At 43.9% G+C, this 16,665-nt stretch overlaps 1 protein-coding gene across 1 annotated transcript in view; it reads left to right on the top strand.

Moving 5' to 3' along the window:
- The window catches only part of CNTNAP1 (contactin associated protein 1), a 199,190-nt gene that overhangs the window by 16,633 nt on the left and 165,892 nt on the right, over positions 1–16,665 (top strand). Inside the window, exon 4 of the mRNA XM_078640668.1 lies at positions 2,554–2,701. Coding sequence (XP_078496794.1) covers positions 2,554–2,701 — 148 coding nt within the window. The remainder of the gene's footprint in view (positions 1–2,553; positions 2,702–16,665) is intronic.

Below are 16,665 nucleotides of genomic sequence, written 5' to 3'. Positions count from 1 at the left end.
AAGGCTCCAACAACCTTGAACCTAGCACTTGGATGCTTTCTGCTGTGCGTCCTGCCCTCCAAGTGGTGCCACCCAGTCCTGGACCCTTGGAAGTGGGCTGAAGGTGCTCTGCCAGGCTAACTGTGGCCCAAGCCGAACTGACACAATGCTATGCATTGCATCAGAGTCTTGCATCACTACTGCTGCACAATGCATCCTCGGCAGGACCTCGCAGCTCCTCAAAACTGCCACTGCGCAATGCATCCTCAAGGTAAGATCTTGCATTGCAGCTCCTCAGAACTCAGAACTGATGCTGTGTGAGGTATTGACATAGGACCACTTATTGAATATCTACAGCTCCTCCTAACCACTGCGTCCCCGACGCAGGACCTCACATTGGAGGCCCGATTACCAGCTGGATGACACATCCTTAACACAAGACTTCGCCTCTCCTTTAAACATTGTGAAATTGGCTTACACCTAATTGCAATATTTAATAAATCCCTAGTAAAGTGGTACTGCATGTACCCAGAGCCTGTAATGTCTATTCAACCAGGATTTAAGGTGTTTTTTTCAACAGGCCTAAGTTGGTTCCAACCAACTAGGATTTAAGGTACTTTGGATCATCTCGATCAGTGACTGTTTCTAGATATGGGCCGGTAGTTCCACCTCGATCATATGTACAAAAGGTTTTTGCTGTCTGGAAAGGCCAGATCGGACCGTTTCTGACAGCAAAAGTGCGTTTTCAAATGTACAAATGCCAAATTACGATTTAGTAACTTGTTACCGGATCGCAATTTGATTTACCCATTTGGTATTTGGAGGGGGCTTGTTTATGGTGTCCCTTCCAAATACTGAATAGCTGTACTATGCATGAATGTTTTGCGACCAAATTATGGTTGCAAAACATACATTTCTTACCAACTAGTAAAATGTAGTGGTAACCTTTCATAAATGGGAATGGGTCCCCCTTCCTCTTTGAGAATGAAAAAATAATATTTTTTTAAGAGCAGGCTGTCTCCCCCCTCCTTCTTCTGGTGGGAACCCTGACCACTCTTTTTATGTAGTCCCCCCCTCCTCCCAGATGTCTTCTTGCATACCCTTGTAGTGACCTAGATGTCCGCCTCCTCAGCATGCTTACTGGGATCTGTTGATTTGCTATCAATCAGGCAGCTCTATAAAACAAGTATTGAGCACGTGAGTCCTAAGGCCATCCCAAAACAACTTCAGTAAAATAGGAACGGAGAGGGCAAAAGGTTTCGGAGTGATCCTGCAGAGAGGGCCAGGTCCGTGCAGCCAGCAGCATATCTTTTATCTATTTCATGAAATAATATTCAGCTTTAAGACCGTAACTAAAACATGTCTACACCAAAAAACAGAGCCAGAATAAATTAAAATGCGGATGACATAACAAGTAAATACAGAAGGCATTAACTTTAGCTAAAAAACGTAACTCTGCAATTAACAATCTTTCCTGATGCAAGGGAGGAAAAAGGTGTTGAATACAAACTACTTTTTAGGTATCACAAGAATATACAGTGCATCATATTTTGAACACACACACAATCACAAGGTTGTTAGTTCATCAAAAGCCAACCCATTTGAGAATGTTGGTGAGCAGCAACTGTTCTCAACCTAGATAAAAGTTTGCAATCTTAGGTGTTAGGGACCAGATTTATATAGAGCTTAATTAATTCATTTGCCTCTAGTACCACCACCCACCTAGCCAGAAAGGCTTTTTTTATCAACATTTTTTCCAGATTTTCTAATACTTCATGGAGTCGCAAACAGTTCTGTAGGGCCAATTTCATTATAGTGTTGTGTAGGGTTCTTTAGGCCATTAGCAGTACGAGACTTTAAAACATTGCGGGCATTATATAAAAGCGCAGGTATAAACTTGGAACCAAGCCTGGGATACCTATTGGCTTCCCTATGATGATCCACTAATTGACTGGTATAGTGTACATACAAAAGAAGGGCCAATAAACATGCTTCACGAACACCCCGTACCAAGTGAAAACCTTTGGAGCATTCTCCATGTCACTGAATCTAACTTTAGCTGTTAAATTACAATGAAGACAATGTGAAAAGTCATTAATAGTCGGTTCTACTCCCATAATACCTAAAAGGGACCGGAGCTTCGACCTATTGAACCTCTGATGGCAACTGCATGTTTGCAGGATAAAAAATGTAAGTTAAAACATTGTCTATGGTGCCAAAATTAGGTCTAAACTCATATTGGCTTTCAGATAGTATCATGTGCATAGCAGCCTAAGCTTAAATTCCAGTCTTTATTAGCCACTTTCACTGGCTAATCAATAAGAGAAATTGGCTAATACTATTTATGGTCAACATGTAATTTATTGATCGGGTCTCCTCAGTTGATTCTGCTGAATGTGCTGGGGTCCCACTGTGGAGTAAGCTATACAATATTTTTAGAGGTAGCTCACGTGGCTATTAATTGATGAAATGGAGAAACCCCACTAATTTCAAAGACATCAGTCTTAAGTCATGGATCATTCACTTTCACAACATGTTTTCATATCTTTTGTATCTATCTATTTTATATTCCAGACATTTTTTGGAAACGTAAACAACTCTGGAGTGGTCCGTCATGACCTCTACTACCCCATCATGGCCCGGTATATCCGTATCATTCCTGTAGCATGGAATCCAAGAGGGAAGATTGGGCTTCGAGTTGGTCTTTTTGGTTGCACCCATCGTAAGTTTGTGCTGACTGTTTATCTTCCATGTATTTAATGTATCTGTGCATCAGTTCTTCTGATTGGATTTAATGAACATAAAGACAGATTGAACCACGTTTGGTATAGTGTTTTCAGAACACGGTATGAAATGCTTCTGATACACTAGGTGCTTGATATTAGGTGAGTGTGTTTAATGATTCTGCTGTATTTTTATTAGGCCCATGCAACACTTATGTTATGTTGTTCTAATCTGGTGTAATTTCTGGCATTTCACATTACGATTGTTAAACCAAAAGTCCTGCGATTATGACATAACGCCATATTGTGTATGTAAGACTTTATTCGTGCAAATCCTATAGCAGGAGTCTGGGAAGAATGTGAATGAACCGAACATGAATGGCTGTTGTTCACGTCATACATGATTTTGCGCCAGTTTATCAGTGCACAATGCATCCAAATGTCAAAACATATGTGAGGATGCATTTCGTTCTAAAAAATAGCACAAAATGCTGATGCCAGAGTTTTGAATGATAATGCACACATTTTCATAAATCTTGGGGAATTTTGCATAATTACCATTAAAGGAATTTCACCCAGGCTGAATTTTTAATCAGTCAAAAAAAAAAACACAGAGGACAGCTTTCACTAGTTTTCACATGCAGCACTGCTCATCTTCTACCTTAAGAATGAAACTTGTATGACTCTGCGACACAGTTCGGCACTAAAGTAAAGACTAAGGGGCCGATTCCGATTACAGTCAGAAGGGCTCCGAACCATGTTTGGAGCCCTTCCGACCGCATCGGTATGTGCCGGCCGGATTCCATTCCAACCGAGCCATTCTGATAGCCTCGGTCGGAATGGAATCCGACTCGGATTTCCGGATGACTTACGATGTGCTCGGAGAGCTTGTCTGCCATCCGGAAATCCTTCACTACTTCCCCGGTCGCCACTTACGACCGAGGGAGTACAATGGCAGTTTTTCACTGCCTTTTTCATGCTGGTGTGTCCGGCACGAAAAGGCAGTCGGAAACTGTCTATGAGGGCCCCCAACAGGGTCCCATGGGTGCCAGGCCGCCGAATGGTGGCCTGGGGACACCTATGGTCCCACTCTGACGATCCCTGCACCCGGTGGTAGGCACCTTGGGGTGCCGGGCAGGATGCAGGGATGAACTGCACCCCTGCTTTTCACATTGCAAGCATGCTTTCCGCTCGGAATGCATGCTTGCATTGTGAACCATACGAATGCGACCGAACAGGGTTTGGTCCCATCGTACGAGCAGGGCCGTAACCGACCACAGCAGGTCAGCCGGTTACGGCTCCTGACCGCCAACATCGGAATCGGCCCCTCTGTGTTATATTAGAGGTGAAGTGCAACAGGAAGGCACTACAGGACACTAGTCTCATTACATGGTTTTCATGGGTACTGTACTCACGCTTTTAGCAGAAGGGGTTGCTTTCATAAATAGGCACTGCTAGACTTGTCAGCCTTTGGACTCCCCCCAAACTTTTTGCCTTCACCGCGTCTATTTTTGCTGAACTTGTTTTTGTTGACCTTAGGACTCTGTGCACTTTACCACTGCTAACCAGTGCTATAAAGTGCTTGTGCTCTCTCCTTTAAACATGATAGCTTACACCCAATGGGGTATTTAATTTACTTGTAAGTACCTAGTAAAGTGGTACTACATGTACCCAGGGCCTGCAAATTAAATGCTATTAGTGGGCCTGCAGCACTTATTATTCCACCCACTTACGTAGCCCTGCAAACGTCTCAGGACTGCCATTGCAGCCTGTGTGTGCATTTTTAAACTGCCTTTTTAACTGGCAAAATAAATCTTTTAGAAAACACAATAGAAGGCACCTGGGTCTAGTATAGAAGTAAAGTAGTGGGGTATAGCTTTCTTAGGACGATTCCCCTCGCACAACAAACCTAGTTGTAGTGCGGGCTGCAACTCCTTCTCTGAGAGGGAGGAGCTCAGGGATATTTTAGTAGAGATAATGAACCTCTAGATGAGCAGGGTGTGGGAAAGGGGTAGTGAACAAGTGAAAGTGACTAAAACTAACTATAGGATATCCTGGACAAATTCAATAGTGCACTCATAGGCTAGGATTAAAAGAAGAGTAACTATGAAAGAGGGGAATTCAATCTGTCAAAATGATGGAAAGGTTGACATGTGTGAGTCTGAAGCTCCCTGTAAGGATGCAGAGGACCAATAAAAAAAGTGAAGTGTCAGTAACCACATATAACTTTAAAACAGTGGTAAAGTGTATATACAAAACCAGTAAGTGGAGAGTTATATCACTCAGTCTTGGAGTATACTGGTCAGCAAGCTCCCTAGAAAGCGAAACAAAATTAGTGTGTTTCAATAACAACAAAACACACAACCCATAGTATGCATAATTCTAATTACAGGGTGTTGGAACTGGCCCTTCTTGCAGGGTCATCCCCAAACTTTTTGCTTCTTCCTCCCTTATTTTTCCTGACCCGTGGCTGTTGGCAATAGGACTCTGCGCACTTTACCACTGCTGATCAGTGCTAAAGTGCATATGCTCTCTGTGTAAATTGTTATTCTGATTGGATATACATGTTTGGCATATTTGTATCACCATGAAGTCCCTAGTAAAGTGCACTGGGTGTGCCAGGGCTGGTGATGACAAATGCTACTAGTGGGCCTGCAGCACTGATTGTGCCCCCCACAGGAGTAGCTCTAAAATGGTGTCTCAGGCCTGCCACTGCAGTGCCTATGGGCAGTTTAGAACTGCCATGTCCTCCTGGTCAGTGTCCCCACTGACCAGGCTTAACCCTTCCCTTTTTGTGCACATCAGCCACCCCTATGGAAGGCCCAAGGTACCCCCCTGGGCAGGGTGCAGTGTATGTGAAAGGTAGAGCATGTACTGGTGCAGGTAACATGCTCTGGTAGTGAATTACAGCCATTTTCGTTTTTCACTATTGAAAGGCTATCTTGCTCCATAGATTAACATGGGGGATGCTGGCTACAGTGGTTAACAGCATTTCTTCTCATAGGAACAAGAAAGGACATAAGTATCTAGTATCCCTGAACTCAGAATTTAATAACACATCTTTTAGGAAAGATTGTTTTTAGATCCTGTGTTTGAGAACAGCACTTTTAGAAAGTTGCTGTTCTCTTGTCTAACCCTTCTGTGTGCCTGGGCCTGTTTGTGTATTGACTGTCCGGTTTGTGAGTGACAGGGGCTGGGGAATTCCCCAGCAGGATGGATGAGTCAGCACTAGGCTGAATGACTGCAGTTGCAACTGGAGTGGTGGGAGGAGTTAGCACCTGGGCTGAATAGGGCTGTGCCTGCCTTCCACAATGCTGGCTCCACCCCCTGCTGGGCGGCTGAGGACCCTGCCCCTCACTCTGAAAGGAAAGATGCAGCCAGCAAAACAAAGTGCTCAGGATCCACCCAGAACTGGTTCAGACCGGGCTCAGGGCCCACATGCACCAAGAGAACAAAGACTTTAGGGGTATAAGTACAGGACCCCTGACAACAGAAAATTAGATCATCCTGGAAATCAAGAAGGAACCTCTGCCAAGGAGAAAGCTGAAACTGAAGAAGGAAGATTGTCCTGCTGTTGCTCTGCTGGACTGACCTGTTGCTTTGCTGCCAAGGAGAGGGGAAGGACTTTGCTGCTGAGCTGTGTCCCCTGTCTTGAAGGAATCTCCAAGGGCCTGAGAAGAGCTGGCTCCCTGTTTTGAAGTCCCAGGAACAAAAGGACTTCACCCCCAGCTTCCCTGAACTCTGCTGAGAGAGTTCTGTCCCTCCTAGAGTGCGTGATCCAGTTGTGGGGCCTCTGGAGGTTGTACCTGAGCTGGGAAGCTTGAAACTAAGCTTGAGTGACTTTTGAATCTGAAAAGTGTTGCATCGCTCGCTTGCGGAGCGCATCCCCGACAGTGCGAGAAGTTTCCCGCCGCTACGAAGGTCGAGATCATCGCAGCGCCTGACGCCGCTGCCAGAGCCGTCGCATCCTTCGTTTGCGGGACGCACCAGACCGGTGCGGGAAAGTCGAACATCGCTGCGAGTGTCGTCGCAGAGCCTGTCGTCGCTGGGTGAGACCGCCGCACCGCTTGCTTGCGGACCGCATCACGTCGCTGCGAGCATCGTCGCAGAATCATCGCATCGAGGAGCTGCGAGAGAGAGGATCACCGCTGGACCGCGCATCGTCGCCCCGGAGATCGTCGCAGCCCCTACGAGATCGTCGCATCGTGCCTTTGCGAGAACAAACTTCCTACGGAACCTACGCACCGGAATCCATACAAGTGGCCTTCCTCCCCATACAGACCGGATTCGTCGCAACACGCCCGCTGCTGCAGCGGGGCTGTCGCAAACGCCTCCCCAGGGTCTCAGGAGCAACGCATCGCTTGTTTTCCACCGCACCAGCTTCTGCTTTTGGAACTTTGTTGCAACTAAAAGGTACTGTGAGTAAACGTGACGCAACTGTGAACTTTTCACGCATCGGTAGAGAATTCTCTCGCAACGTAGAGAATTCTGTCGCAACCTAAAGAATTTTAACGCAACCTTAAGAACTCTTTTTGAAACCATATTCTTGAACTGTGTATGTTGGATTTTTGTCGTTTTGGTCTTGTGTAGTTTAGATTAAATACCTTTATTTTTCTAAACTGTTGTGGAGTCAGTTTGTGGTGTTTTCACTGTGTTACTGTGAGTGTTGGTACAAATACTTTACGCATTGCCTCTGGTTAGCCTAGACTGCTCGTGCCAAGCTGCCTAGAGGGTGAGCAGGGGTTATCTCAGAGGGTTATCTCCTTGCCCTGACTAGAAGCAAGGGTCCCTATTTGGACAGTGGTACCTACCTCTGCCAACTAGAGACCCCCAGATCTTACACAGGGCATGTAAATATGTACTTCAATGGTAGCGTAATGTGAAGCACCTACCCGAAATGTGAAGCACCTACCCAAATCGTCGGGTAAATGCGTAGACACCTGTAACCTCAGTGTAACAGACTCAAGGTGGCATCTAGTTCCTAAAGGGAGATATTATGGTGGTGATAAAATATCACTAAAAATGATAGTCTAGAGAATCGATACAGGGTATACAGTTTATTTAGCATGTGACAATCACAAACGAAGGGGTGAAAAATAAAAGGATAGAAGGCCTGCTGTACCATTCAAACTAGAAACAGCAAGTAAATAAAGTGTCTCTTTTGTTAATAAGGTTAAGCACTCAGCCCTATTTAAAAAGGCAGGTGTGGCTTGACCCACGAAAACCTGCCACTTTAACTAAATGTGCTTATTATGCCAATAAGAAAACACGGGACAATAATGACATCTAACACACTCAAACCGTAATGACAACCGAAGTGCGCAGCCATAGTAACTGGATATAGCGTATTGGTAACATATGCGGCTGCATAAAGTTTAACTCAGACATGGAGCATGCCGGTATCCATCCCATCGGAATGCCGAATGTGCCAAAGACAGCAAACCACACAGCAACACCCAGCTAAACCATGGTGTCTCCTAAGTGCCATAACCAAGTACGAGGAAATGTAAGATCATACCTCTTTGAGGAGAACACGCGGTCCCAAACGTGGCCCCATCTCCAGTCACCGGACAGTATGGGAAGCCGCCGTTTAACTTCCGTGTGCAAATAAGGCATGCCCTACAGCTGGTGATGTAGCAAGAACTGTGTCATGGAGGGCGGATCCTTGAAATTTAGTGCGCTAACAGAGGGAATATGGGAATTGTAGCCTTACCAGCTAGAAGCTAAAACGTAGCCCCCTCTTGTGTAATACAATACTCCAGAATAAAGCATTGTTGATTAGTTAACTTTTCAAAGTGGTCAGTTTTCAGTAAGTTGCCAACATGAACCGCTATTAATGATTGAATTTCTGTTTGTTTGGTTTTTAACTTGAAATGCTAGCAATTGCCCCTCCAGAGATTAGATAAAACTGTGTTTTACAAAAGGCCCTTTGCCCAATCTTTTTTAACAACATTTTTGTGGTAATTAACTGATTATAAATAAGGGACCCATTAAGTTGTAACAAACTGGATCCATATAGAAGAGAGAGTATCTGAATTATAGGAAAAGAATAATCACACGTAAATGTGCTTCTGTTTTTCTATCTGCCTTCCCTTTATGGATGGTACAACCCAGCTTATACCACCATCAATAAGCCTTAAGACTATCCCCAACCACTGTTGTAGCACCTATTCCAGTATTAAAGTCAATACATTCTCTAAGACAATCCATCATTAAACTAGCATACGTACTATCCAATAGTATTTTCCATCAAATGTCCCATTGAGGTAAAGTGGGAGACACTTGAAAAAAGTCCTCCTTAATATACAACGACAAGGCATTATTATCAGAGATAATCCTTGGTTTCATTTTTCATTTCTTAATATGGAATCATAAAATGACTAACAAAAACATATTTATCCGAGAATAAGACAGATGAGACACTGAGAAAAATGTAAAACCAGATTCCGAACTACTACATCTACCAAAGCATATAAAGCAATAATGTGCTTCAAAGCAGATCTCGATCTCCTCACACACCATCGGACAACATCTTCTGCTGATTTGGAATAAAGGCGAGGCTCTATTGATACATTTAATTCACTGCAGAACTGAACAGGCTGTGGCCACTGATGCAGTTGACCAAGCAAAGAATTATATAATGAAGGAGCATCTATATGTAATGCATAGATAGAGCACACAGTGAACCATGCCCTTCCATTATTAATATTAGCAGTCAACTAATGCTTTGCATTATCGACCTTAACTTCTGTTACAGACCAATCTACTCCTTGTGCTAACACCGCAGCCTTGGTTGCAGCACATTACAGTCGGAAACCACCAGTACCTTATAGCCAAGCCTTTCATTTGATGATGCTCTAAAATAGTGAGATGAGTCTCCTGAAGCATTTCCAGTTTAAGTGTTTTAATCTCGTCTCTGAATTTTTTTTTTCTCTGTGATTATATCCCATTGATGTTCCAGATAAATGTGTAGATCCTGGTACCCCATTTGAGATGAGTTAGCCATAGGGGATAAGAAACTAAAACGTATGGTACCACAATTGTCTCAAACATTTGGTACTTTCAATTTTTTTTGCTTCTCCCCCTTTTCACATGTAACACTCCCCAAATAACCTAACAAAAATACCCCCATATACTACCACTGATTCCTGTCCAAAGTCAATAGAATAAGGACATAGAAAACCTATCCAAAAACCCAAGAACACAGTTAGAACTTCCAGCCACTAGAGCAGACTGATCCCAACAAGAGAAAGCATCATAGAATAACTTATAGGAATATACCATTAACAACAATCAGAGCAAGAACTTCATCCAATATAAAAATGGCAATAATCAGAAAAGCATTAGATCCTAAGATCAGCAAATCAAAACATACAAAGTAGTACTACAGGCATGTTTCAAAGGTAACTTAACATGTTAACTGACTGATGAATTATCTAAGATTAGTCACTCATCTTTCAAAAAGAGAAACATTTCTATAACCACAACCAACTGCTCAACAAGGTATTGTGAGTATCATGTATAATACCTAGCCTGCAGATCTGTCATTGTCCTGATGTTGACTAGGTAAATCCTTCATCTGAACAAGATCCTGTTAAAAATTAGTTCTGCCTGAATGATTAATATGCAAGCTTGCCAGTTTCAAAAGTGAGATTGTGGCTCTTGCCTTTTTGAAATGCAGTTATAAACTCACAAAGCCACCAGAATTCAGAACTTTCAAAGACTTCCACACCACATAATCTAACAGGGGTATGCAGAAGAAGGGCTTGAAAAATAAGTTGTTAAAATACAAGATTTCCCACATAGATAAGAATGGCTTCACAATATTGTGCTGCTCTACCCATAGCCCTTATGAAATGGAAATCTGTACGCTCTCTGAATCAAACACTCTATATCCCAGTCCCCAAACTGTGGAAATGCTTCTTTAAATAGTTTAACAATGCATGCTATAGCGTTATCCCCCTCATTGCCTTTTGGAATCCCAAAGACGAGTAGATGATCTTCTTGGATGCAATGCTCAATGACCTCCATTTTAGAAACCATACTTCTTAGTTTACCTTTTTGGGCCCGAGGTGAAACTGATGAATCTTAACTGTCTGTTCAGGATCACAGAGCATGATTGCATTTCATTCAGGGGGCTATAGATTATATTAATATTTTAGGTATCTTTTGAAGAACCACTTGAGGTCAAACATTTTCAACGCTAACAAACCTTTTTTATATTGTGATCTGTGGAGCTGAATCAAATGATATATAGATTCTAGTGATGGCATGGCACATTGCAAACTGCCAAGAGGCCTTTGGAGGAAGTGCTACAATAATATGGATTCACTGAGGTTTGAGACAATGAGTAGAGAACATCTTCGCTAACCGTAGTCAGCTGTAGAGATTCTTTGGGGGAACACTGGGGAAGAACTGTGGTATTAGTAGGAGTAAGCTGAGCTCCGTCATGATCCCAGGATAATTCATCCTCTTTAGACCAATTTGGATCCAACTCGCAGCATAAATATGAGCCACTAGATCTTCTGTGTCCTCAGAGGTCAGATCTGGCCATCTTTTTATGATGCTTCCGCCTTTCCCCTGAAGTTAATTTGGCTCACTGCCTGCTAGTTTTAGTCAGTACCGAGACTCTGCCCTGCTCTTTGTCTGACACAGACTCACCCTCAAATTCGGAACCTGCAGGCAAATTAATACTCTCAATCTCGGAGGGATCAAAAGGTGAAAAAAAAGTTTTAGAATCATGTAAATTCTGGGCAATCACTTTTCTTTCAGAATCATGACTCTCAAGGCACAAGAGGAGTGGGCAATGGAGTAGATGGAAAGGAATGAGGATAGAAACCCTGAGTACAATAAAATGAGGAAACCTTGGTAGAATAGTGAACAGAGTTGCCATCATGCGGGCAGAAGGAAGCCTTCAGAACAAAGAAAATTGAGCCATTTCAGAAAAGAGAACTACTTTGACCATGATAAATCTGTCTCTTGTCAAAGGGGATAAATACATAATAAAGTCGGAGGAAGTTATGTGCCATGGAGGAGTAGACACAGGCGAAGGTTGGAGGAAGCCAAAAGGCTTATTGTGGCCTGTCATGGATTTGCACAAATAGGACAGGATTTAACCTACTCTCTACATCCTGTGTACAGTAGGGCCATGGAATGCACATAGTACTCATTCTAAGGTTGACAAAATGGTGTGATATTTTTAAGGAAATTAGTAGAGCTCAACAAGGAAAAAATATAGATTTTGACAGTAGTACAATGCTACTTGACTCTGCAGATCATCAAAGACTTCAGGCGACATCTCAGCATGAGCGTCTCTCCCACGCTTTAAGAAGGACCTTACCATACACAACTTTGTCAAGAAGCAAAAGGACAGGAATCTCAGAATCCTCAACCAGAATGTTCCATCAAGACGACAACACATAGGCAAGAACGATTTACCAGGGATTTGAGCAACTTAGAAATCATATTGACAAACGAAATAGGACCAGTGAGCTTGCTTGCTGGTTTTACATTACATACTCAGCAGAAACAGGAGGATACAATAGTCCATCCAACTCTCAAAATGTTTGACTGCTCCCATTAAAAGATGCCACCGCTTTATACAAGCATGCTAGAGGGTCAAAAGCTCACCTTCCAGAACTGAATACTATTGCTCACATGAAATCAGGACATGGGAGAGATTAAAAGAAAATGTGAGGCTCTTGCTTGTCCTCCTGCTGCAGCTGAAGTATCACTTTTCCTACAGCAACCTTTGAAGCATCAGTAACCACAATAAACTTCCTGGGTGGATCTGGGTGGGTGTATGAGAATAGGAGCATATGTGAAAGCCTTCTTGAGATTGACAATCTCCTCCTGGGCTTTAAAAGTCCAAGAAAAACATTTAGTTAGGTTCTCCTTGTACAAGGTGGCAGATATTTAGCTACTCATTTTAGCAAAGTTATTTATAAACTACCTTGCCAGTCTTAAAAAACTATGGGTCTCCTTGATGTACTCAAGAGTCATCCATCCAAGATGGCAGACATCTTAAAAGGGCCGAAATATAATCCACTCTCAGAAAGGCATACCCCAAATATTCCTTTTATGGCCTTCCAAACACCCACTTCTCCGCATTACAGGGTAAATTATTTTCCCTGAGACTTAGGATGAAACAAACATGGACTCGATGTCCAGGAAAGGAAGCAGAGACGATCACTGGTTCAGGAAATCAGAAAATAAGCTATTAATGAATCTGCTGGAGAATTGGTAAAGCCAAAAGGCATGACCCATTTATAGTGCCCAAAGGGTATCTGAAAGGCCCTTTTCCACTTATCACCCTTCTTTGTCCGGAGGAGATGGTAAGGCCCACAGAGGTCTAACTTTGTGAAATATGTAGCACCCTTAACAGGCTTAGGGATGTCCTTGATGAGTGACGCAGGTAACCTTATTTAATCCACAATAATCATTACAGAGTCTTAGTTCTTTGGACCTCTTTGGGACAAAGAATTGAGGTGTTCCAGCAGTGGATGATGACTGGACGATCAGGCAATTCCAAAGGTTTCTATCCCAATATTGTTTCAGAACTTGCTTCTCATGCTGAAAAAGAGAGCATATTAGTGATATTTTGTCTCTGGGTATGGTCAGGATGCCACAATGAAAATCCCTGTGTGGAGCCTTTCGCTAGTTTTACGGGAACACAAGAACATGTGTGAGGGCTGCGCATGTGAGGTTACTGTCATGCGCAGCCTAGTAACTACTCACTAGTAGCCTTGCGCAAAGGGGACTCTACAGGATTAGATATTGACCTGGTGTAGGCCTCATAATATTAGTGTACGCTAATTTACTGTTTTGTCTGGAATGACATACACATAGGGGTAAAACTGCCTTAGAGTGCAGTTTTGCTTCCCTTTGACCTACAAATCCCAGTGATATATCAAAATGGAGTAGAACCTGTGCAAAACAAATCAAATCTGCGAGTTCCAAGACAATATCTGTACAACTTATGGGTCATCCAGTATTGTGATATTTCTCTGGCTCAACTCAGGATTAGAACCCAGGCCTTGTCACCCTCTGTGCCAAGTTAATTATATTGCTCTCCAGCAGGAGGCACAAAGGCCTCCCCACAAAAAACCACAATTAACAGTGCTTCACTCAGCTCTTAAGGAGGAAAGGGGTAGGGATGGAGGGTCTGCATCAATCAATCAGCTATCACACTGTAACAGAGATAGGCCAGTCCAAGCCCACTAGGAAGCCTAGACCTCTGGAGCCAACATAGGGGGGATCCCCTTTCCAGATTTGGTGGGAAAGGCCCTGGCAGTGATATCAGCGAAGGGCAACGCTGGGGCCCCCAGAGGAGATGTGACTAATGACTTCTGGATGATGCCATGTTAAACTGTCCCAGCATGCTGTGTAGGAGGATAGAGAGTCATGTGGCACCCTAGGATTGACCACGGGTGCCTGGCTACTAGAACCTTCCACCCCCCTTAACAATTCTTGCACAAGGGGTGAATTTCTCTTGGTGTTTTTTGGTTCTTTGTTGCTGGACACTTCAGCTACCATGGGAATCTGAAAGGAGGATCCCCCTAATCCCCTAAGCCAATAAGGCCGCTCCACCTAGCCCTTAGAGGACTAGTTGGGGTAAAGCCCTGGAAGCCTGTGCCCAGAGACAAAGACAAGGAGGTAGGCCCATGCAGGAAGCCAGGAGAACAGGCTACCTATATATTATACCACTTTGGGGGTGTGGAGGTCTGCCATAAATATTCCTGGTAGCTAGGGCTCACCACCAGGAGACAAATGAGCCCAATATCATCCAAATCGGCCCAACGGGACCCTTTTAATGGCATTTTGAAAATTTGCTACAGTTGTCCTTGGCAACTAGGCATGTGGGGCTCTGCTGCCTTCCTGAAATGATCCCCAGGGTGGGCCAGGGCCTGGCGCCGGAAGGTTGACCTTTAATTTTTCCAGGAAGGGGGTGTGCTTGGGGCCCCCTTCCCCAGACAGTCCATTAGCCTGGGGACCCCATCCCCTGGGCTGTAAATGCAGCAAAAGATGGTTAGGACCCCATACCCAACCCCGAAGACCATGAGAATGATGGATCGCTGTCGTGACCTCCTCCCCAAGTAGTGGTGGGCCTGCCCTGCACCCCGCAGGGAAGGAGAAGCTGCCGGCTCCTCAGGTCATACATAGAAGAATGGGTTGTGTGGGACCCTGTGGGGCAGTCAGCTGGGCTCCTTCATCTGCTCCCAATGTTTTGGGAGGCACTGGGGTTCCAGAGTTGGACTGGTCACCCCACAAGAAAAAACAGAAAGGAGATGCTTCAATCAATCAATCAGGGTTCTTAGAGACTGGGGCTAATCACCCATTAGAGTCTCAAGGCGCTGGGGTGGAGGGGTTCTGCAGTTCAGTCAAAGAGCTAGGTCTTTCCTGAATTGAGGCAGAGATGGTGATTGCCTGAGATGTAGAGGTAGAGTGTGTCAAGGTCTTCACAGCCAGGTAGGAGAAGGATCTTCCTATGGCCGAGGTCTTGTGGATCCGTAGGATAGTGGCCAGGGCCAGTTGATGGAGCAGAGAATTGTCTGGTGGGTGTGTAGAATGAGAGGCAGTGGTTGAGGTATACAAGTCCAATGTTGTGGTGGGCTCTGTAGTTGTGCATGAGGAGTTTGTAGGTGGAAGGGGGCTGGGTTGCAGGGACAGGGCAGCGGCAAGGGGGGGGTGAAAAGTGGCACAAAATAAGGGTAAAGGAGAAATACAGAAGAAAAATAGAAAATGAAAAAAGCTAGAAAAGCAGAACAAGAGATGAGAAGGAACAGGAAAGCAGAGACGGACTCACAACTGGAACACCAGGGGTGAGGCGCAGCCAGGAGCCTCGAGACCTGGAGCGCAGAGGGACAACAGCTACCAGGTGGAGCTGTGCAGCGGATAATCAATGAATGCTGACAAAAAGGTCAGTGCACCACAGAAAATGAAAAGCATCTTTCCCTAGCATGAGAGCTGCTCATATGATATACACTGCTCCTAGCTGGGGCTCCCCATAATGTCCTGCGGGGCTCGCTAATTTGAATACTCTTCTTGCCTTGTGGTGGCCCCAGGATGTCAGAGGCACCACCAACAAACTGAAGAAGTTTTGCAGGGGTGCTGGGACAGCAGCACCCCTGAAGTAAACTTGCAACACTGACTGTATACTGGGCCAAGCAAACCATGACCCTTTTTGATTTTCGCTGAATTTATCAAAGCACTCCCAGGGCTCAAGCTTTTGCTCTACAGCTGGTGGTGCTGCGCCTTATAGAGGCTGAATCTATGGCTATAGTTAATGTGGTCTAAAGCTGTATAAGGAAGATATATATAAAGATGCACCCTCTATGTGCTGAATCTATGGTTGCATTTTATGAGCACAGAAAGTGATGCCCTTTAGGGGCTTTGTTTTTATGATAGCATTTTTATGGTTTGAAAATATTTAAAAAGCACAGACACATATGTTCATTGAAAATGTTGTCTTTATATAATGTTGACACTAATCACTGATCAAAGTGCATATGCTTTATTTAACATGATTAATAGTGATGATTGCATACTTACAAAATGATGTCTTTAACATGTGCTTTGTTGATCTTGAACCTTTGAGCAAGCCAATAGGCTTACCATATATTTGTGTATGATCTTTAGCGGGTCTAAGGTGATTATGCAATGCCTATGATATTCTCCATCTGCCTAATGTATGTATATATATTTGTAAATGAATGCATTTAGTATTTCCTAGTGTGTGTGTAATAAATGTACTTTTTTATTTTTTATTTAAACCACTGACCGGACAATCTTTATTGAGTTTTATGCATGCCAGCGAATAGTGAATACTAGCCCACACCACCTCCCCTGAGTAGGCCTTTGACTGCTCTGCCTCACCATCCTGATTCAAGCGCTACAGTGTGATGCTTGGTTACCAATAAGGGTGATTTGTGGACCTATTACGTGTGGAGGCCACACAACTCAT

The sequence above is a fragment of the Lissotriton helveticus genome, chromosome 5_1 (assembly GCF_964261635.1).
Source record: "Lissotriton helveticus chromosome 5_1, aLisHel1.1, whole genome shotgun sequence".
NCBI classification, from domain to species: Eukaryota; Metazoa; Chordata; class Amphibia; order Caudata; family Salamandridae; genus Lissotriton; species Lissotriton helveticus.
Note: the sequence above shows the minus strand (reverse complement) of the source record. Positions and strands in the feature narration are given on the sequence as shown.